Source organism: Lynx canadensis, chromosome B1 (genome assembly GCF_007474595.2).
Source record: "Lynx canadensis isolate LIC74 chromosome B1, mLynCan4.pri.v2, whole genome shotgun sequence".
NCBI lineage: Eukaryota > Metazoa > Chordata > Mammalia > Carnivora > Felidae > Lynx > Lynx canadensis.
Genome location: NC_044306.2, coordinates 205,726,052 through 205,746,974, shown reverse-complemented (window position 1 = coordinate 205,746,974; position 20,923 = coordinate 205,726,052). Strand labels below are relative to the sequence as shown.

The 20,923-nt window shown below is 51.8% G+C and overlaps 1 protein-coding gene across 4 annotated transcripts in view; it reads left to right on the top strand.

Moving 5' to 3' along the window:
- Nucleotides 1–20,923, top strand: part of PCGF3 (polycomb group ring finger 3) — a 56,917-nt gene that overhangs the window by 18,247 nt on the left and 17,747 nt on the right. For all 4 annotated transcript variants that reach the window (XM_030314424.1, XM_030314423.1, XM_030314425.1 and 1 more), the window contains exons 4-8: nucleotides 2,508–2,625; nucleotides 3,907–4,003; nucleotides 7,389–7,444; nucleotides 16,814–16,924; nucleotides 17,859–17,947. In XM_030314424.1, coding sequence (XP_030170284.1) covers nucleotides 2,517–2,625; nucleotides 3,907–4,003; nucleotides 7,389–7,444; nucleotides 16,814–16,924; nucleotides 17,859–17,947 — 462 coding nt within the window. In that variant the 5' untranslated portion in view covers nucleotides 2,508–2,516. The remainder of the gene's footprint in view (nucleotides 1–2,507; nucleotides 2,626–3,906; nucleotides 4,004–7,388; nucleotides 7,445–16,813; nucleotides 16,925–17,858; nucleotides 17,948–20,923) is intronic.

Sequence of the window (20,923 nt, the reverse complement as noted above, 5' to 3'; positions counted from 1 at the left end):
ACACTCGCTGAGGACAGGCTTTACTAGATTCCCAGTCACGTCCGTGAACCCTGACCCACAGACACACCTCGCTGCAGGGAGTTAGGAAGGGTCATCTCCAGTGGAGACCGTGTGTCTGCTGCAGCCTGATGTGCAGGGAGGAGAGATGTGGGCGAACGCCCAGGAGTGTCAGCTTCCACCTCACTCTCCGTGGAAAGCCCAAAGCGGTACTGTGGTCGAGAGACCCGCCGCGTTCCATCAGCGACGTTAGTGGGGCGGTCTGGCTGATTGCATTCGTTTGCTCTGATAGTTTGTGGGTGCCGCTGGGTCTCAGGATGGGTGACAGTGTGCCTCCAGATCCTTGCTCCCTCCGGGTCCCTCACCGCCTCTTCCAGCCAAAAGCCCTGGCCGGGCCCCCGTGCCGCGCTGCACGGTGGCGGGCGTGGCGGGCATTTGCCCTCGGACTTCACGCGAATGGAAGTGGGTCTGAAGTCCTCCAAGTGGTTTGCTTTCTTTTTCATTTTCCTTAAATGGCATTGAGCAGTGAATGTCCTCGCTGGCGGCCTGGGAGCCGTGTGCGCGATGGCCACTGGGTGCGGCCAGCCACCCTCAGCGATGCCTTTGACTCTGATGTCTCGGAGCATCTGTTTCTGTTAGTCATCTTACCGGGAAGACATCCGTTCTGTCAGTATTTTCTGGAGCAGCGTTTTGTGTGGGTTTCCTGCTGCTGCTGCTGCAATGAAGGGCCACAGGCTCGGTGGCTACAGCAGCACAGATGTGTCACCTGACGGTTCTAAACGTCAGGGGTCCAAAAGGGTCTCAACCGGGCTATAGTGAAGGTGCCCGCGGGGCTGGCTCCTTCTGGCTTCGGGGAAAATGGATCTTTGTCTCTTCCAGGCACCCCACCCTTGGTTCATGGCCAGCAGCCTACCACTCCCAGTCTCTCTGACTCGGACCCTCCCACCTCCCTTTTAAGGGCCCTGTGATGACAGGGGGTCTGTGGGGTCATCTGGGACCATCTCCCAGCTCAAGGACTTTTTGCCTTGTGAGGTGACACGCAGATTTTGGAGTAGGACGTGTAGTAGGACAGTAGTTACACCTCCTGACACAGCTCCGGAGATGCGGTGACAGAACCCAACCTCGCGGAGCCTGTGGTCTAGCCAGGGAGACGGAGAAAGCTGGAGCAGAGCAGGAAGGGGCCCCAAGATAGAGACAACATGTCGGCACTTTGGTGCACAGATGATTGGACTTTGATGACGCCATGGTGTATGCAGTGCTGACGTTCTGTGTGACAGTGACAGGGATCAGCAGGCGGCCCAAGGCGGGGGCTTCCGTGTGCCCCCCTGCTTCTGGGCCTGGGCTTTCCGGAGCCAAGAGGCTCCTGAGCCCCGGGGAGGGGTCCTGGAGGGCTGGTTGGGCTTTCCCTGGACAGGGCAGAGGGAAGGGGGGGAGGGTCTGGAGCTCATGCCGGCTAAATGAAATCGCTTTCCGAGCCAGTCCTCGGTGGCGGTTTTCTGTGATTTGCCATTTGAAACAATTGCAGCGAACATCTTTTTTTTTTCCTTTTTCTTCTTTTAACGTTTACTCGTTTTTGAGAGACAGAGAGAGACAGAGTGCAAGCAGGGGAGGGGCAGAGAGAGAGAGGGAGACACAGAATCCGAAGCAGACTCCAGGCTCCCAGCTGTCAGCACAGAGCCCGACGTGGGACTCAAACTCGTGAACTGTGAGATCATGACCTGAGCCACAGTCAGATGCTTAACCGACTGAGCCACTCAGGTGCCCCTGCGGCAAACATCTGTTGAACTTGTCCAGTTATTACGATAAATGTCTAGAAATGGGATGGCTCCTGTTCCATCTGGGCACATCTGGGCCCCTCCTACTGCCTGCTTCCCTGGGCCTTGTCGGGACTGGACATTGACTTTCCTGACCCTTCTGATGTCAGAATCACGTGGTGTGACTGTTTGTATCAGGGTCTCATCGAAGGACTTTGCTTCTCCTTCAGGTTTGGCCAGTGCTGCCCTTGCTGGTGCCCCTTGGGGTCATTCATGCCCTAGGTTTACAGAAGAGCCAGAAGCTCTAGGAGTGACCCCTCAGCCTCCTGCCCCAGACTCAGCACAGCCCGCCCATTCTCCCAGCCTGTCTCCCTGCACCTTCACGATCCTCCTTCACTTGCCTGCCGCCTCACCAGCTGGCCTCAGCTCAGTCCTGAGCAGGAGGGGTCAGGGGAGCCGAGAGGGGCAGTGCCACAGGTGGTTAAGGGGATAGTAACGTTTGCAGAGTGCTGCCCATCAGGTGTGCGGCGGGACGGTCCCAGTCCTCTGTGAGAGGACTTTTGGCAGTTCCTTCTCCAGACGGAAGTCGGCCCACGGAGCCTTTGTGGCTTGGACCTGCCGTGGCAGGTGGCAGCCTCTGTCCACATGATGCTGTGCCCTCCTGGAAGGATGTGCCGTAACTTGATTTGCATTTAGCCTGAGCCTTTGACAACACATGGGAGTATTTCAGATATTGATACTGGTTTTCTCTTCTAGAAGCCAAAGATGTTGACCAGAAAGATTAAACTCTGGGACATAAATGCCCACATCACCTGCCGCCTGTGCAGTGGATATCTCATCGACGCGACCACGGTGACCGAGTGTCTGCATACGTGTACGTGGAGAATATTCTAGAACGTGGCCTTTGACAGCTGTGGGGGTGTGTGTGTGTGTGAACTATCTGCATGTGTGTATGGTGGAATGATCTAGAACATCCCTTTGACACCTGTGGGAGGTGTGTGTGGACTGTCTGCATATGTGTATGGCGGAATGTTCTAGAACGTGGCCTTTGACAACTTCCAGCCTTATGCTTTCTTAATACTTGTGGTTTCTTATTTTTCCTTCCTTCCTTCCTTCCTTCCTTCCTTCCTTCCTTCCTTCCTTCCTTCCTTCCTTCCTTTCTCCACCAAAAGCTTTTAGCTCAAGCACAAAGCAAAACACAGAAGCAGGAATAAAGATCTTAAAAATAAATCCGAAAAATTACTTCAAATTAAAAACATTGTGGGTAATTTCAGTAGAGATACCGTTTAGGAAAGCTAAGTACAGGAAAAATTTAATTATTTCTATATAACAGCAAAACCAGTAACTGTTATGACAGAATATTCATTTCTAGTGGACAGAAATGCTTACTTTTTAAATTTTTCCAAATGAATTCCTTAAACGTTTTAAACACAAGAATGTGGTTCGGCTCCTCACGACTAATAAGCCCGTGTTCTGATGTTTAGAAGACTCTTAGCTGTGCTGAGCTTGCGGTTTTAATGCCCCAGCTCAGCAGGAGATGCTGCTGTTTACCCCGAAGCATAGTCACCGCTGGGGTGGTTGAGGAGTCAGGCCGGAGTGTCTCCGCTGGCTGTGGTAGGCACGCCGTGTAGATAGGGTCTTTGCAATACAGCCGGTGCGTGTAATGCAGATGACTTTTGACTGTGTGTTTTCCACTTCAGAAAATAAAATATTTGACCCCTTAGGTAGAACTTTCATTTTAAAGGTAACTGTAGTTTTTGGATTATTATTTTCATTGAATTGCCTTGAATTTTGGTGTACAAAGAAAATCTTGTGATCTTTTTTTACACACATGAAAACTGTAATTATTGGCCCCTATGGTGAAGATATTTGGGGGAGACAAGTACTTTCTGATGATTTCTCAGCTCTTGGCCTCTGAACACCTATTCACTTAGGTTCTTCGCCCCTCTTATCCCTGCACCTCAAATCTGCCGAGTGAGGCCGCTGACTGAGCGCCTGGGGCTTCTCCGTCGTTGCTGAGACCTGAGAGGTGGCTGCTCCATCACAGCAGCCACGTGCGAGGTGGCCTGCGCCTCAGCCCCCGTGTGTGCCGAGCCCGAGGGGGTGCTGGCATCTCCCTCCCTGGTTACTTTCTGACACAAGTGTGCTTTTGCAGTCTGTCGGAGCTGCCTGGTCAAGTATTTGGAGGAGAACAACACCTGCCCCACGTGTAGGATCGTGATTCACCAGAGCCACCCGCTGCAGTACATTGGGTAAGTGTGCCCAGGTTCCGGTCCCAAAGCCACAGCTTCCGGCATCTCCCGGTGTGTCAGGGACCCGCCCAGCACGGGACACGTGTGACCACGTACGGCAGCCGATCCAGCCAAGTCAGGCCAGTGAGCGCTGGGGCTGTTCCCACAAGTTTCCAGGAATATTTGCTCAAATTGAGTATTTTGAGGAACCTCAGGACACACCTGTATTTCACTAGTCTTGCAATAAATTGGCTGAAGTTTACTCTGAAGTGGATAGCAGCCCCTGGTCCACCTTCCTGTCATGGGACAAGTGGTCCTAGGTCCCGCGTGGCTGCCCTTTGTGTGTGGCCTGCGTCTTGCTCCCTGCAGCTGGTGCTGCAAGGAGTCACCTCCTTTGGTTTCGGGGAGATCGGACCCCCTTGGAATCAGCACCATTTGTGAGGGAGGCGCCAGGGAGTTGGCACGACCAGACTTGGGGGTCAGGCTATGATGGGCAGGAAGTGCTGGCTTATGGCTTTTATGCAGAGTTTTAAATGACTTCAGATTTGGCCGGGGGGGCGGGGGGCTCTCTAAAGGAAGCCAAGCACTGCCTGCACCACATGGGAGCAGCAGAGGTAGGGCTGAATATATGTTTTGAAGGAAGAGAGGGACGTGTGTCTCTCCACTTCCCAAGTCGTGAAGTATGTCGTGTGCGCACAAGGCGTTTAAAAACACACGAATGGCTTATAGGGGCACAGCAAGAAACCACTCCCAGATGGAGAAGTAGAAATCACCAGGCCCAGAAGCCCCCGCCCCACCCTGGCCGCTGTCCCCACACAACATAGCTTAGTCTCCTGTGGTCCGGCTCGCTACATGGGGAACCAGCTGTGTTTTCGTGGCCCTTGCCCTTGACCCAGCCTGTTCTCCAGACTGGTCTCTGTTAGTGGGGAGGTCTGTGCAGGTGGACATCAGGGTGTCCTCTGTGGGCCCTCCGTGCTGCTCTGGGCATTCCCGTGCAGGTGTCCCCCCTCTGTCAGCCCTCCGCAGGCTGCTGAGCTGTGGAGCTCCCGTGCCTTCCTGTGCGCTGCTGGGCTGCTGGGCCGTGCACCGTCTTGATGTGTCCTGTGGGTGCCTGTGGACTGCGTTCTGGCCACATGGTGGCTCCGTAGGGTATCTTGGCCTGTCGCCCTGATTACCAGTGAGCACGGTCCTTTCTGAGATGTCACCTGGCCACTCGGGCTGCCGGGAGATGTCTCTTCACATCTCATTTTTCTCTTGGGTTCTTTATTTTACTTGTTTGCTTTGAAGAAATGCTTTATATGCTCTGGGTACTAATTGTTGGCGGTGTGTGCACGTTACCTGCGTTGGGGGCATAGTCTTGCAGAGCACGGGGTTGCTTTCCTGACATGAACTGTAGAAGGCAGGTGGTGGTGGGGGCTTCGTGCTCGTGGGAAGCTGTGGAGACCCTGCCCCCACCCCCACCCCCGTGCTCTGGGGAGACAGCAGGCAGGGCTGTCTGGAGAACTGAAGCCCTTTAGCAATCTGAGACCCCAGTGTTCCAGGCAGAGCCTGGCCTGCTAACACACAGGAGGGGGCCGATGGGAAGAGAGCTGGCCAGGTGTGCAGGCCTGGGTCCAGAGGGCCAGGGCCAGCGAGACGGAGGTGCAGAGCTGGGAAAGATGCGCAGCCCCAAGGCCTGCTGTGGGCCCTGGGCTCCAGGGTGGCTCTTTCCTGGCAGTCCTGTCCCTTGCTGTTTGCTCCCTGTGCTCTGCCTAAAGCTACACTGGCCCAGGGTGGTTTTCTTGTTCTCCCCTCCTGATGCCAACTCTGCACTTGGCTCAGAGCCTTGTTCCTGACACAGCTTCTCCAGCCACACCTGGCCCGGCCTCCTGCTCTGATTCGCTACCCCCCACTGTGCAGCTGCCCCAAGGGAAGGGCTTTCAGCTTGGGGCTGGGGCAGTGTGGGGAGAGGGCAGTTAGGGCAGGGCAGCGGGGCCTGGTGGCACCGTGCGGGGCCCCGGGCAGTGACTTAGGCCTTACGAGGTGGGATGATGCCGAGTGGTGCTGGCCGCAGGCGGGTGCTGGGCCTGAGCTCCTGGTGCCTGTTGGATCCCTGAGGCAGCCTCATCTTAAAGCCAAGGGCTCTTGTCACGTGGGCCCAGGAGAGACCTCGGCACAAGCGAAGGGCTGGGAGAGGGTGTGTGGCCTGTGGCCTAGAGTGTAAACACGAAAGCCTATTTCAAGGGGCTGCCCCCTCCAAGAGCCTGGATGTGGCTGACACCAGGAGAAGCGCGCTGTACTGTTCTGTCCTGCCTGCCAGCACCCTTTCCAAGGAGAGCCCCCCCAACCCCGCCCCTCGGCCCTATGGGTCTGTGGCCAGGCAGGCAGGGCCTGGCACGGTCATTCGGAGGACCCAGAGTCAAGCTCTGTGGCGGGGATCTCTCCACCGTCCTCTCCTCGTGCAGTGGGGGGAGCTTTCCACAAAGCCGTGGGGGTGTCCTGCGTGCTGCGGGCCGGCTGTGGTCCATCATCTTCGCTGTGGGCACGTGGGCTTCGTGGTGGGAAATTTGAGAAACCCTGCTTTGGTCTGCCACAACACAGGCTGAGATGTCAGACTGATGTCTATTAGAACTTAAAAGTTCTTCCTGGAAATGGCGAATGAGGGTCTCTGCAGGCCCTGGTCGCCCGCCGTTTGTGGCCTAACCGTGAGCCCATTGAGTGGCTGCTGTGTGCCCGGCCCTGGACTAGCCCTGACAGCTAAATGTCTAGAAGTTTTGTGGAACCCCATCGTTTGTCCGTTATTTACATGCTACTTGTCTGGGTACTTACAGGTTTTCATTTTAACGCATGATGTTTGAAAATTAACGTTGATTTGAAAAGTTACTTAAACATATTAATAAGTTATGTTTAAAAATAGCAAACTGGAGTAGAAACTATATTTGAAATACTGTGCTTATATAGCCTTTTCAGAAAACCTTTATAGGTAGATCTTAAAGACCACAGGGAGGGCCTGATCTTAGGGCCTTTCCTCTACATTATTCAGAACATGAAAGAAAAGTTTCCTGTCTGGTGGAGGCCCAGGAGGCACCGGTGGAAGAGGTGGGGGTGGGGGCCTGTGTGGCCCCTGGAGGCCGCATCTCTGGGTGTCCGGACCACGTTCAGCAGGCAGAGGGCACTCATCATCTAGAGGGTCTTGTCTGTGCCGCCATTCCTTGAAACTTCTAGAACCTGAATTAAATGATACATTGATTCAGGTTGTTTATAACTTTTGCTAGCACAAACATTTTTTTAAGTGCAAACTAGAAGCAAAACTCAAGCAAAATTTCAAATTCGCGATTGTGGAGTCTGATACCGTTAATGGAAAATGCGCACGGATTGTGGAAGTGGCGTTTCTAGCTAACCTCACCTGTTATGTTCTCTTTGCCAGTCATGACAGAACCATGCAGGACATTGTTTACAAACTGGTTCCAGGCCTTCAGGAAGGTAAGTGTCAGAACGTCCACCTGGACCCCTGAGTCTGCGGCTCAGCCCCTGAGCACTTTGCTCCTGGGGGTCCCGGCCCCGTACCCTCTTTGGGAACAGCACCATCTCGCTTGTCCCTGCTCTGAACTCGTGAGCGCCGTGTGGCTGGCTTCTCCCACTGTCTCTGTCTTGCCGAGCGTGCTGCCTTGTTGGGGCAGTGGGGGCACAGCAGGGCACGGGGGCAGCCTCCTCAGTCACACGCACACGGACGTGAAGCTGGTAACAAGTGTGTGGATAAAGTTTGACTGTATTTAAAGTCAAGTCTCACTGAGAATGAAGAAGAAACATTATGCAGTGTGAATACCCTCAAAGTGGAAATGGCTGTTCCTTTTCAACCTTTTCTGCAATTCCGAACACAGAGACTGTTGCTCCCCCTCTTTGTGGGGCTGGTGATGGGGGAGGGGAGGGAGACACTGGCCTCAGAATCCCACTCAGGGTCTGATGGTGGGCGGGCGTGGTGGTGCTGGCTGATACAGCTCAGGTACACTTTCTTTTAAAGATAAGATATGTGGGGCGCCTGGATGGCGCAGTCGGTTAAGCGTCCGACTTCAGCCAGGTCACGATCTCGCGCTCCGTGAGTTCGAGCCCCGCGTCAGGCTCTGGGCTGACGGCTCGGAGCCTGGAGCCTGTTTCCGATTCTGTGTCTCCCTCTCTCTCTGCCCCTCCCCCGTTCATGCTCTGTCTCTCTGTCCCAAAAATAAATAAAAAACGTTGAAAAAATAAATAAATAAATAAAGATAAGATATGTTAGGGATTCACTTGCAAGGGCTGTGTTTTCTCATTGTAATGTTTCGGAAGAGGGTTAAAATTTAAAATACAGCTTACTACCTTAGATCAAGAGAAAGATATTACACCTGGCTTTTCCTATAGAACTGTTCCCCCCCCCCCCCGGTTTATTTATCCTTGAGAGAGAGAGAGAGAGAGAGAGAGAGAGAGACAGACAGACAGAGACAGAGCGTGAGTGGGGGAGGGGCAGAAAGAGAGGGAGACACAGAATCCGAAGCAGGCTCCAGGCCCCGAGCTGTCAGCACAGAGCCCGATGCAGGGCTCAAACTCACGAACCGTGAGATAACGACCTGAGCCGAAGTCGGAGGCTTAACCGACCGAGCTACCCAGGCTCCCCTCGTACAGAACTTAAAGAATAATATTGTTAAGGTCTTTTTTGTGCCATTCACCAATTCACTCATACAAGAAGAATTCAAGTTTCCCGTAGAATGCGGACGGAAACAATCTTTTGATACCTAAAAGTTTTTGAGTCCTCAGAAAAGGCAAAGAATACGTCAAAATAAAATGCCAGTACCTTGAACAATGATCACAGGGTGTTTTAAACATAAGAGCAGGCAGAACCACATGTAGAACCCCATGTGTTTATTGCCCAGCCCCTGCAGCTCACGCGGAGCCCGTTTCATCCTCTGCTTCCAGCCGTCTTCCTGTCCCAGAAGATACCCTCTTTGTAACACGAGTAACCACAACACTTCGTAAACCTAGGGAAGTAATAGTAATCCCTTAGGATCAAGTACCTGCTCAGCGTCAGCATTTCTAGCTGCCTCGTGAACACCACATGTTTTGAGTTTCCTTGTTGTCGTTTATTTTAATCAGGGTCCAGGTCAGGTCAGCCCCCAGGCCGACTGCTCTGCCCCCTCTCAGCCCCTCCTGTCACCAAGTCTGGACTTGTTGAGGAGGCCCCATTCCTGTGAACCGCTGGCGTCTGCAGGCCTGACAGGATTCTGGCTCGTGTTTTTGGGAAGCCCACCCCCGGGGGTTATTCCGCCTGGACGGGTGCAGTCGGCCTGGCTCCCGTGTCACCCCAGCCGCCCTGCCCCGGCAGAGCATCAGTCCACGATTCGTTAGAAGTGGCCAACCCGTGCCTGTCCTGGCGCCCAGCCCGGCCCGCGTGCCAGGTGGACCGTGGGGTTCCTGAGGCCCGTTTTGTACCGACTGGCAGATCGGAGCCTGTCTTTCCTTTGCGCGCGGCACGCTGCCTTAGTTCTGGCCCCTCCGGCCCCGGTCAGGGCCGTGTAAACGTACACGTGTGTTCACAGTGCTTCGTGGTCCTTGTCCTTTCTGAAGCTCGCGCCCCCCCCCCCCATTCCCCCCTCCCCCGTTGGCAGCTCCCGATACTGCCCTGGGAGTCTGGGGTGACCGGGCGGGTCCCAGGCTCCTCCTGTTGACTTCCTGCCCCGGGCAGTGCCGGCCATCTCCCCACGGAGTCCAGGTGCCCTCAGCGTAGGGGTCGCCCGGTGACAGAGTTGTAGTGGAGGGTTTGTTGGTGAAGAACGTGGTGCGGGTGTGTGATGACCCTGCACGTGGGACGTGCCCCCTCTTGCCCCTCGGGCAGGGTTTCTCTTCCAGCAGGCTCTCAGCTTCTCTCTTGCTCAGGCTCTCGGTCGCTTGCTGCCCCTAAGTAGAAGGAAACCCTTCCCGGCGGGAGGGCTTCCTCCACACAGTCTGTCTGCTTGTGCCAACGGTCGCAAACCCGGTTTCTCAGACGGAGGCCCCTTCCTGGCAGACGAGCTTCAGCTGACAAGGGCCGGGGGCAGCAGGACGCCTGCCCGTGCCGCCGTCCAGGCCTCCCGAGTGGCCGCTCCCTGGGGTTCGCTCCCCGCTGCTGGCCCCGCACCAAGTCTGTTTCTCTGTTCCCTTGTAGACGAGGCCTTTCTGCCGGAGAGTTCATTGTTCAGTGGTCTGTTTCCTTTTTCAATAGTTTTTAAAAACCTGTTTTTTAGAGGCAGCATTTTAAGTTTTTATTTACTTTGAGAGAAAGAGCATGCATGCACACGAGCAGGGGAGGGACAGAGAGAGACGGGGAGGGAGAGAACCCCAAGCAGGCTCCACACTGTCGGCACCCAGCCCGACACGGGGCTCGATTCCACCAACCATGAGATCATGACCTGAACCAAGGTCAAGAGTCAGACGCTCAACTGACTGAGCCCCCCCGCAGGCGCCCCAAAGAGGCAACATTTTATAAAATTTATCAAATTATTTTTTTATGTTGAGCCACCCCCTCCCTTCTTTGCCTCACACTGCCCAGCTGGCTTCTTCTGCCGGCATGGCCGGGACGCCGGGCTGGGCCCTGTCGTGAGGGTGGCTGCGTGGGGTTTGCTCACTCCCGTATGCCTCCTGAGGGACACTCAGGACGTTCTCGTCCTTGGCTTTAACAGAAGAGGGGGTGCGGTGACACCTTTCGCGTAATTTTGTGTGGATATGGGTGGATGTATTTGGCTTTATTCTGGAAGTGCAATCGCTAGGCCAAGGCTTCTGCATTATTTCTTTCTCTTGCCTTTTCGCCCTGGCTGGAACAGGGTTGGCAAACTGCAGGCCAGATCGGGCTTGCTGCCCCTCTTTCCATGGCTTGTGAGCCAGGAATGCTTTTTATACTTTTAAATGGTTAGAAAAAAGTCAGTAATACTTGTGATGTGAAAATCACAGCTCGCTCGCTCCTGTACCGTTTGTGTTCACGTCACGACGCAGAGCAGCAACCGGCGGCCGACGGGATGTGCGCTGTGGCCGCTCCTCGCGCTGCAGAGCTCAGAAACGCAGTGCTAACTCGACGGTGTTTCAGGAGCCATGTGCGCCACTGGTGCGACTCTCCTTGTTGCCAGTTCGTACCCGTCATGTCGAAACAGGAAGAAGGGAGGTATGGACTTCAGATGTTGCCCTTTTAAGCCACAGTGAAGCGTGGACGGTTTTGTGCTCGTGAGCCGACTGCGCCATGAGGCGCGGCCGTGCCGAGCTGGAGGGGCAGAGCGTGTGCAGGCATCGCCAGACGAGTACACGGCGCTCCCAACGCACAGGAAAGCGACGTTTGGAAAGAACTGAAAATATCAAACGGAATACCTCATCGCGGAAATAAAATGTGGATATCAGGCTACAATCGAAGTAGGTTTCTGACTGACTCCTTTGTTAAGCCAAACGAGGAAAGCCGCTTCGTAACGTAAGTTAATCAGATCTCGTTTGATTGTAGCCGCTGAGCCAGTGCGTCCAGAGAAGACGGGCTTGTTTTGGGGAGGGAGCCTCTGGGAGGCAACATCAGGGGTCCACGAGAAAACGAGGCAGGCGGTTTTGAGTGGTTTTCCTTGGCCTTGGTGTCGCCAGTCTGCTCAGTTGTTCATTCGGTGAGTGCGAAGTGACTGAAGAAATAACATCTCTGAACAGTCTGCAGAGAGCAGCTGCGGGCAAGAGTGTCGTCCGGGGGGTCGAGAAAATACTAATTCAGTGCAGCCTGAAGTGGGGTCTGCCAAGACGTGTTCCGTCCAGCGGCACTAGAAGCGTCTGGGGGTCAGGAAGATGCTAACTCAGACAGACTAACCGAGCTGGTAAGAGTGTGAGGTGTTCAGAGGGCATCGTATTCTGCATCAGAGCAGGTACTCTGTGGAAGACGAGTCTTTCATAGGTCACCGAACCAGCGGAGTCCGCGGCAGGCTTCCTTCACTCTTTCAGATGTCACTGTCACCAGGGAGATCAATTTGTCAGGAGTGGAGCCTAAACACCCTGACTTTCTCCCCCAGACGGCACTTTAATAGTGGCTTAGTAGTGGTGAGTGTGTGTGTGTGTGTGTGTGTGTGTGTGTGTGTGTGTTGTTGTCATTTTGAGCTAAGGACAAATTGAAGTTTTTTGGAATGGAAAGAAGTTCCTTTAACCTGGAATGACTATGGAAATTAGCTTTTGCTAAAGATTTGATAATGTTTCCCAACATTATGTTGGGATGAATTCAGCCCAACAGCATAAGGCACAACAGGACTACTCGTATGCAGACCTCTGTTGCGAGTGAAGTCGCTCAACAGCAGTGAGTGCTGTCCGTGCTACGTGACTTCAGACATCCTGCTTTCAGAAGAGGGGGAGCGAGATCTCTGATCCCATTCAGGTTTGTCGCAGGCTGATCTGAGCTCTGGCTCCAGGCCCAGGAGCTCAACACACATGCGAAGGTAGTTTCCATATTTCAGAGTCCATTAACTGTGCCACGGAGGAGCTTTCGTCCGCCCTCTGCCGGGTGCGCTGGCTTGTGGTTGGCGCCACGAAGGCCAGCACCGGGAGGAGAGTCTGACGGAGCTCCCTGAGCGCCCCCACGCTGACGCACGAGCCACACAAAGTCACGTGCTTGTGGACTGATGTCAGCATTTCTGTATGAAAAGACACTTCCAAAAATGAAATGTGTGAAATATCATTGAGATGAACACGTGTAGTCAGTTTTGATGATAAGGAACACTAACTTTTAACACCAATTAAATATTATTCCCCCTAAAAGGAGCCCATTCTTCTTGTCAGTAGCCTATATTACAAAAATTGTACTCAGTTATAATTACGGTTTTTTGAATTTCGTGACTTCTGGTTTCTACTCCCTCATATAAGGAACTCGAAGTCCCCACTTTGTTCTAACAAATAAAAAGCTGAACAGCCTGAGAAATCAGCCAGCTTTCTTGGATCATAAAGAGGGAGGGACACAGAGCAAAGTTCTGCGTCAAGAGTAGAGAGACTGACAGTGGATTTGGGGACACGGCTTCCCGGAGCAGAAGCCTCTGCAGGAACCAGCTCAGGGCTGAAAACCTGAGCTGTGGTTGCGGAGCTGCTGGAGGCCCCGTGTGGACAAGTCTGGAAAACCTGTAGGAGATGTCATCATGGCCAGGGCCTCACGGTATCGTGAACGTCACCTCCAGGAGCTCGGCTGAGGTCTCTCAGCAAATATCAGAGAGAAATCTCTCATGCTTCCAGCAGGGGGTAGAAAAGGAGCCATTCTGAAATATTTCTCACAAGGCCTGCCCCCGGGGACACTAGTTAACCAGAGCCAACCTGAGCAAGGGGAGCTGGTCAGCTCCGCTCACCCCTCCCCGCCGAGGGAGAGAACACAGCTGGGAAGCTCTGGTGACGGTCAGTGTGGAGGCGCCACCCACGGAGCCCTTCCCCCGCCCACCCTGCCCCACATCACCGCGGGCCTGGGCACACCAGCTCTCTTCCCTGGCACATCACATCTGGCTCACAAGGAAAAAATCACAGGGCACACTAAAAGACAAAAACACAGTTTCTAGAGACAGAGGAAGCATCAGAACCAGACATGGCAGGGATGCTGGTGTCGTCAGACTGGAATTTAAAACAACCGGGATAGGGGTGCCTGGGCAGCTTCAGCTCAGGTCATGATCTCACGGTTCAGTTTGTGAGTTCGAGCCCCGTGTCGGGCTCTGTGCTGACAGCTCGGAGCCCGGAGCCTGCTTCGGGTCCTGTGTCTCTCGCTCTCTAACCCTCCCCTGCTCACACTCGGTGTGTGTCTGTCTCTCCAAAATGAATCTTTAAATAAAATAAATAAAATAAAATAACAACTGTGATACATATGCTAAGGGCTCTAACTGGTAAAGCGGACTGCATGCCAGAACAGGTGGACGGTGGAAGCAGAGAGATAGAAATGCTGAGAAGGAGCAAAAAGTGCTGGAGCAGAAACGAAGAAAGCCTCAGGTGGGCCTCCTAGTAACAGGACTTGCATGTGGAAGAATCTCGAGGTTGAGGACCTGTAACAGAGAGTCGGAGGCTGAAAATGAAAGAGCACACACTAAAACAAAGCCAAAATCTCTGAGGACGTGGGATGGCCCCAGAGGTGTGTTGTGTGTGTAATGGGAACAGGAGAAGCAGAAGAGAAGAGTGAGAAGGAACAGCAGTGAAATGATAATGATGAGATTTCCCCCAAATTAATGTCAGACACCCAACCATGGATCCAGGAAGCTCCGAGAACACCAGGCAGGATAAATACCAAGAGCACAACACCTGTGCATGCTCTTTTCAAGCTACAGAGAAACAAAAACAAGCCAGAGTACAGAGGAACAAAGATCAGAATTCACCTGACTTCTCCAAAACTGTGCCTGCAAGGAGAGTGGAGGGTGAAATGTTTAGTGTTGAGAGCGGAAGGCATCCACCAAGAATTCTGCACCCTGAGGAATTACTCCCCAGACGTGGAGAAGCAAAGACTCAGTCAAACAGAGATGGAGGGAGTTTGTTGTCTCTAGACCAGCTTTGCAAGAACAGTTCCACGAAGTTCTTCAGAGGAAGTATAGGTCGGAAACTCTGACCCACAGGAAGGAGCAGTAGTGAAGGTAAAGCGAGAACTTTTGTTTTTCCAAATCTGACAGGTGACCATTTATTCAAAGTGATAAGGAGCAAGAATGTACTCACTTACTATGCTTGTGGACGTGTGTATATTTCAATAAAAGTGCACCTTCTTCCTGTTATACAAGCGCCTGCCTCGTATCACAGTTTTGCTGCTAAGCTCACACATCCCCTCCTCTAAGAGACGTTTGTCAGCCTGAGCTCTGACTGTGACGCTGAGTCCGAATGGCGAGCGTGGACGCGGACGTGGGTGGGGCCGGGGGGGGAATGCAGTATACCTTCCACACCCGAGTGTGAGGTCGGCCATGGGGCCCCGTAGGTGCCCTTCGTCATTGAGGAGGTGCCGAGAGCGTCAGGAAGGGACACTGGCTTGTGCCCAGGGTCGCGTTGCGTTATCGCTCCCCTGGATTCTCACAGCATGGTAGTCACACCAGGGTTACACTTGGAATTTTTACCTATGACATCGCATAACCTGTCGTTGGCATGACAGCATATCGTGGTGCTGGCTCCACATCGATAAATATGACCTGTATCATTTTTTTAAGGTTTATTTATTTGGAGAGAGGGTGTGCGCCAGCAGGGGCGGGGCAGAGGGAGAGACAGGGAGAGGGAGAGAATCCCAAGCAGGCTCTGCGCTGTCGGCACAGGGCCCGAACCGGGGCTCGATCCCATGACCCTGGGGTCGTGACCAGAGCAGAAAGCAAGAGTCCTGATGCTCAACCGACTGAACCACCAGGAGCCCCTTAAATAGCAAGTTACCTTGCTGAAAATCATCCCAGTTAACATTTCTATGCTGGCATATTCCTGGCAGAGAATATCGTTATTTTCAATCTTTTTTCATTCTGACAGGTGAAAAATGTTTAAATGGGAATTAAAGCAAGGTAATGGGAGCTGCCCCATTTCTACAGGTGAGGAGAGAATTCTCTCTCACACTGACCAGCAGGGCTCCGTCACCCTTCTTGGAGAACCTGGGAACAGCCCCACACCATCTCACGCCTTTATTCCTGAGCCAGCTCTTACAGGATTGTTTGATTTCTTTTCAAGCTAATCCAAATTTTCCAGACCAGCCTTTTGGTTTGGCACTTGCCGTATTTGGTTCCAGCAGCCCATCCCTCTCTAGTCCGGCAGTGCTATCCCTTCAGTTCTGAGGGCCACCCTCTTTCCGCCAGAGCCCCACCCCCTGCATCGATGCGCTCCCACATGACTGGGCACGCCAAGCGTCTGTGTGGGTCCAAGATGTGACCAAGATGTATTCCTGGCTCCGTTGAGCTCATGGCGTATAGAAGACAGACGTGCAGGTAAAAAGTGCAACAGTTACCAAGTGAGCTCCACAGAAATGTTCTTCGTAGAGTGATTTGTAGGTTATTAGTTGGAGCAACTTGGGTGTGAATTTTCTTTGCTGCTGCTGTGCGGCCCTGAGCAGTGACTACTTACTTCATTCCCCGGGTGTTCGCTTCAGAGTCACTTGTTGCTAAAAGCCCATCCATAGCTGCGTTGTGTCCTACGCTCCTGCCCTCTCATTGTCCGGCCCGGTCCCCGCTCCGTTTGGGGAGCCTCCTCCGGCGTAGCCAGCAGTGACTGGAGTGCTGACTGTGGGGAGCAAGAATGCTGACTGGCATGGCTTCTGAGGAGGAGATCACAGGGCCCCGTGGTGGATGGCCTCTGTTCCCCAGGGAACCTTCCTCTGGCTTCCTCCTCCGGATGCGGCGAGCTGTGATGCCTGGCCACGGACACCAGGGGGCAGCGTTTACACACCGCCGGGCACACCTGGGTGGCCATCTAGCTGTGAAAGCACAGTGCGAATCAGGGGCACTGCTGGTTTCTAAGCTGTGGCCGTAGGCGTGAGGTGCTAGAAGGCCCGAGTCTCCTACTGAGCAGCCTAGAGGTCAGCGGGTCGTGTTTGCTGTGCCCCTGAGGAGTCCCAGAATGTTGACCAGACGCCACATGTTGAAAACAGCAGTCTTGGGTCTCGGGGGTAGGGGGGAGATGGGGGCGGGGGGGGGGGGCATCTCTTCACACAGCTGCCCCGTCCTGCAGCCGGGAGTCTATGCATCGATGGGGCGGGGTGGCAGCCGCTCCAAGATCCCGAGGATTCGGTCCAGATTTATCTTCTCATTAGTGGCAGCCGTCGAAACCTCCCAATCCCGATCCGTCGTTTTCTTCATGTGGTGTTTGTGAACAGCATTTTAATGTAATTCGTTGCCTCCTTAAGATTAAAGAGTATATATTCATTTTTAATAGCGGAAATGAGAAAACAGAGGGAATTCTACCACAAGTTAGGCATGGAAGTGCCTGGAGACATCAAGGGGGAGACCTGTTCTGCGAAACAGCACCTAGATCCCCATCGGAACGGTGAGTGGGCTTCTGCACACCTGCTGCCAAGGCCGGCCTTTATTATGAGCCCCTTTCTCAGGTGGCCCTGTGCCTCCCTCCAGCGTCCTCCGGCACTCCTGGTGCCGATGGGAATGCGGGGCGGAGCTGAGAAACGGCTTGTGGACAGAGGGGTCCTGTGTAGGCGAAGTGAGGGAAGCATGGGGGCCCCGAAAGTACCTGGAGGTGGGGTGCAGTGCAGGCGGGCCTCCTGAGACTTCCCCTCAACTGTCCTGTTGTAGAATGGCAAAATGCCATTTGGATTCACTGAAAAATTAGTGGTATTTTTAAATCGACGTGCCATAACAAATTATTCAAATCTTTGATGCCATGGTACTTTTCTAGTGAGCACAGGGATTCCTGAGAAGCTTCTAGACCACTCTGTGTGTTTCCCATGTTAGAAGAAAGGAGAAGTCCTGGCTGGGACCCCTGGGAAAGGTGGAGCCCTGCAGAGACGGAAGGAAGGCAGTTGGGGGCTGTTGGGGAAGCCAGGGGTCTTGTCCCAACTTCTTACGTACAACGGAGTCTTCATTTTAAAAGTAGTGTTGGAACAATAAATATTGTGGGAGTCCTGCATTACTCGTGGGTAGTTGGTGTGTTAAGCATTAAATAGTATTGGGTGTGGGGGGTTTCTCTGCCCCTTTCACTGTCCCTTCACCCTGCTGTGCCCTTGTTCACACACTCACAGACCCATGCACAGCTGACTTCAGCTTCCTGGGGCCCCTGCACTTTACAGAATACGGAGTTTTAGCAGGTGCTTTGGAGACCAGCTCTCCCCAGTTGCATATGCTCTTAAAGGTGCAACTGTCTTATTTGAGTGAATTTTTATAGCATTTTGAGTATACCGTACAGTTAAAAAAGTAATGGTTTAACATTCTGGAGTTCATAATATAGTGTCTTCTGTTTTTGCTGAAAGGTGAAACCAAAGCAGATGACAGTTCGAACAAAGAGGCCGCGGAGGAGAAGCAGGAGGAGGACAACGACTACCACAGGAGCGATGAGCAGGTAGGTGGCGCTCTGCCTCCATGGCCGCCCCGCCCGCCCCCTGCAGGTGCCTTGTACCCCGTCCCAGCAAGAGAGGTGCTGCGGACTGTCCCGCAGGGGGCTCCCTCCACTTAGGAAGGAAAGGCCAAACAGCCAAGTAGACATGTTAAAATGTCCAACGTCTTAGTTTTTCCTTCTCTTTCTTTTTTCTTTTTAATTGCCACAGTAATATATGCTTACTATAAAACATCTTAAATATAAAAACATTAAAGTCCATTCTCCACACATCACTCCACAGGTGGGAAAATTTGGTGCCGGGCGTTTTTCTGTGCATGTGCCCATATTATATAAAAGAAGGTACGGTCCATTGGGGCGCCTGGGTGGCGCAGTCGGTTAAGCGTCCGACTTCAGCCAGGTCACGATCTCGTGGTCCGGGAGTTCGAGCCCCGCGTCAGGCCCTGAGCTGATGGCCCAGAGCCTGGAGCCTGTTTCCGATTCTGTGTCTCCCTCTCTCTCTGCCCCTCCCCCGTTCATGCTCTGTCTCTCTCTGTCCCAAAAATAAAATAAAAACGTTGAAAAAAAAAAAAAATCTTTAAAAAAAGAAGGTACGGTCCAGTCATGTATTAAAGGAAAAGAAAAAGTGCAACATTGAGGAAAATCTGTGCAGACGTCATTTACTGCATTACCAATTTAAAAAAGAAAACAATCACAGAGATGCTGTTAAGAGCATTTGATCAAGCCCTATAGCCATTCCTACCCAGCTTTTAATACAGCATCCAGTGAGAAAATTAAAAGGCCACAGAGTGGGGGAAAATATTTGCAAATCATATTTTTTGTCTTTTTTTTGTCTTTTCTATCTGTGTATCTATTATAATTTATTGTCACATTAGCTAACATACAGCGTATACAGTGTGCTCTTGGCTTCGGGAGTAGATTCCCGTGATTCATCGCTTACATACAACACCCAGTGCTCATCCTAAGTGCCCTCCTCGATGCCGTCACCCGTTTTCCCCTCCTGCCCACCCCTCTACCCCCACCATCAACCCTCAGTTTGTTCTCTGTATTCAGGAGTCTTTTATGGTTTGCCTCCCTCTCTGTTATAACTTACTTTTCCGTTCCCTTTTCCAATGGTCTTCTGTTAAGTTTCTCAAATTCTACATATGAATGAAAACATATGATATCTGTCTTTCTCTGACTGAATTATTTCACTTAGTATAATACCCTCCAGTTCCATCCACGTTGTTGCAAATGGCAAGATTTCGTTCATTTTTGTCACCAAGTAATATTCCGGTGTATATATAAACCACATCTTCTTTATCCATTCATCAGTTGATGGACATTTGGGCTCTTGCCATAATTTGGCTATTATTGATAGTGCTGCTGTAAACATTGGGGTGCATGTGCCCCTGTGAATCAGCACTCCTGTTTGGATAAATTCCTAGTAGTGCTATTGCTGGGTCATAGGGTAGTTCTATTTTTAATTTTTTGAGGAAACTCCACACTGTTTTCCAGAGTGGCTGCACCAGTTTGCATTCCCACCAACAGTGCAAGAGGGTTCCCCTCTCTCCGCATCTTCACCAACATCTGTTGTTTCCTGAGTTGTTAATTTTGGCCACTCTGACTGATGTGAGGTGGTATCTCACTGTGGTTTTGATTTGTATTTCCCTGGTGATAAGTGATGTTGAGCATCTTTTCATGTGTCTGTTGGCCATCTGGATGTCTTCTTTGGAAAAGTGTCTGTTCATGTCTTTGGCCCCTTTCTTCACTGGATTATTTGTTCTTCAGGTGTTAAGTTTGATAAGTTTTTTCTAGATTTTGGATACTAACCCTTTATCTGATATGTCATTTGCAAATATCTTCTCCCATTCGGTCAGTTGCCTTCTAGTTTTGTTGATTGTTTCCTTCACTGTGCAGAAACTCTTTATCTTGATGAGGTCCCAAAAGTTCATTTTTGCTTTTAATTCCCTTGCTTTTGGAGATGTGTCGAGTAAGAAGTTGCTGCAGCTGAGGTCAGAGAGGTTGTTGCCTGTTTTCTTCTCTAGGGTTTTGATAGTTTCCTATCTCACATTCATGTCTTTCATCCATTTTGAGTTTCTTTTTGTGTCTGGTGTAAGAAAGTGGTCCAGGTTCATTCTTCTGCATGTTGCTGTCCAGTTTTCCCAGCACCATTTGCTAAAGAGACTGTCTTGATTCCGTTGGATATTCTTTCCTGCTTTGTCAAAGATTAGTTGGCCATACGTGTGTGGGTCCATTTCTGGGTTCTCTATTCTGTTCCGTTGATCTATGTGTCTGTTCTTGTGCCAGTACCATACTGTCTTGATGACGACAGCTTTGTAGTACAGGCTACAAGGCTGGGATTGTGATGCGTCCAGCTTTGGTTTTCTTTTTCAACATTTGGTATTTGGGGTCTTTGGTGATCCCATACACATTTTAGGATTGTTTGTTCTAGCTCTGTGAAGAATGCTGGTGCTATTTTGATTGGGATTGCATTGAATGTGTAGATAGATTGCTTTGGGTAGTATTGACATCTTAACAGTATTTGTTCTTCCAACCCATGAGCATGGAACGTTTTTCCATTTCTTTGTGTCTTCTTCAATTTCCTTCATAAGCTTTCTATAGTTTTCAGCATACAGATGTTTTACCTCCTTGGTTAGGTTTATTCCTAGGTTGTTTGGTTGTTTGTTTTTTTTTTTAATTTTTTTTAGCATTTATTTCTTCTTGAGAGACAGAGCACAAGTGAGGGAGAGGCAAAGAGAGAGGGAGACACAGAATCCGAGGCAGGCTCCAGGCTCTGAGCTGTCAGCAGAGAGGCCAACCAACAAACCGCGAGATCATGACCTGAGCCAAAATCGACTGCTTAACTGACTGAGCCATGCAGGCGCCCCATTCCTAGGTATTTTGTGGTTCTTGGTGCAATTCTAAACGGGGTTGATTCCTTGGTATCTCCTTCTGTTGCCTCATTATTGGTGTATACCAATTTCTGTCCATTGACTTTAT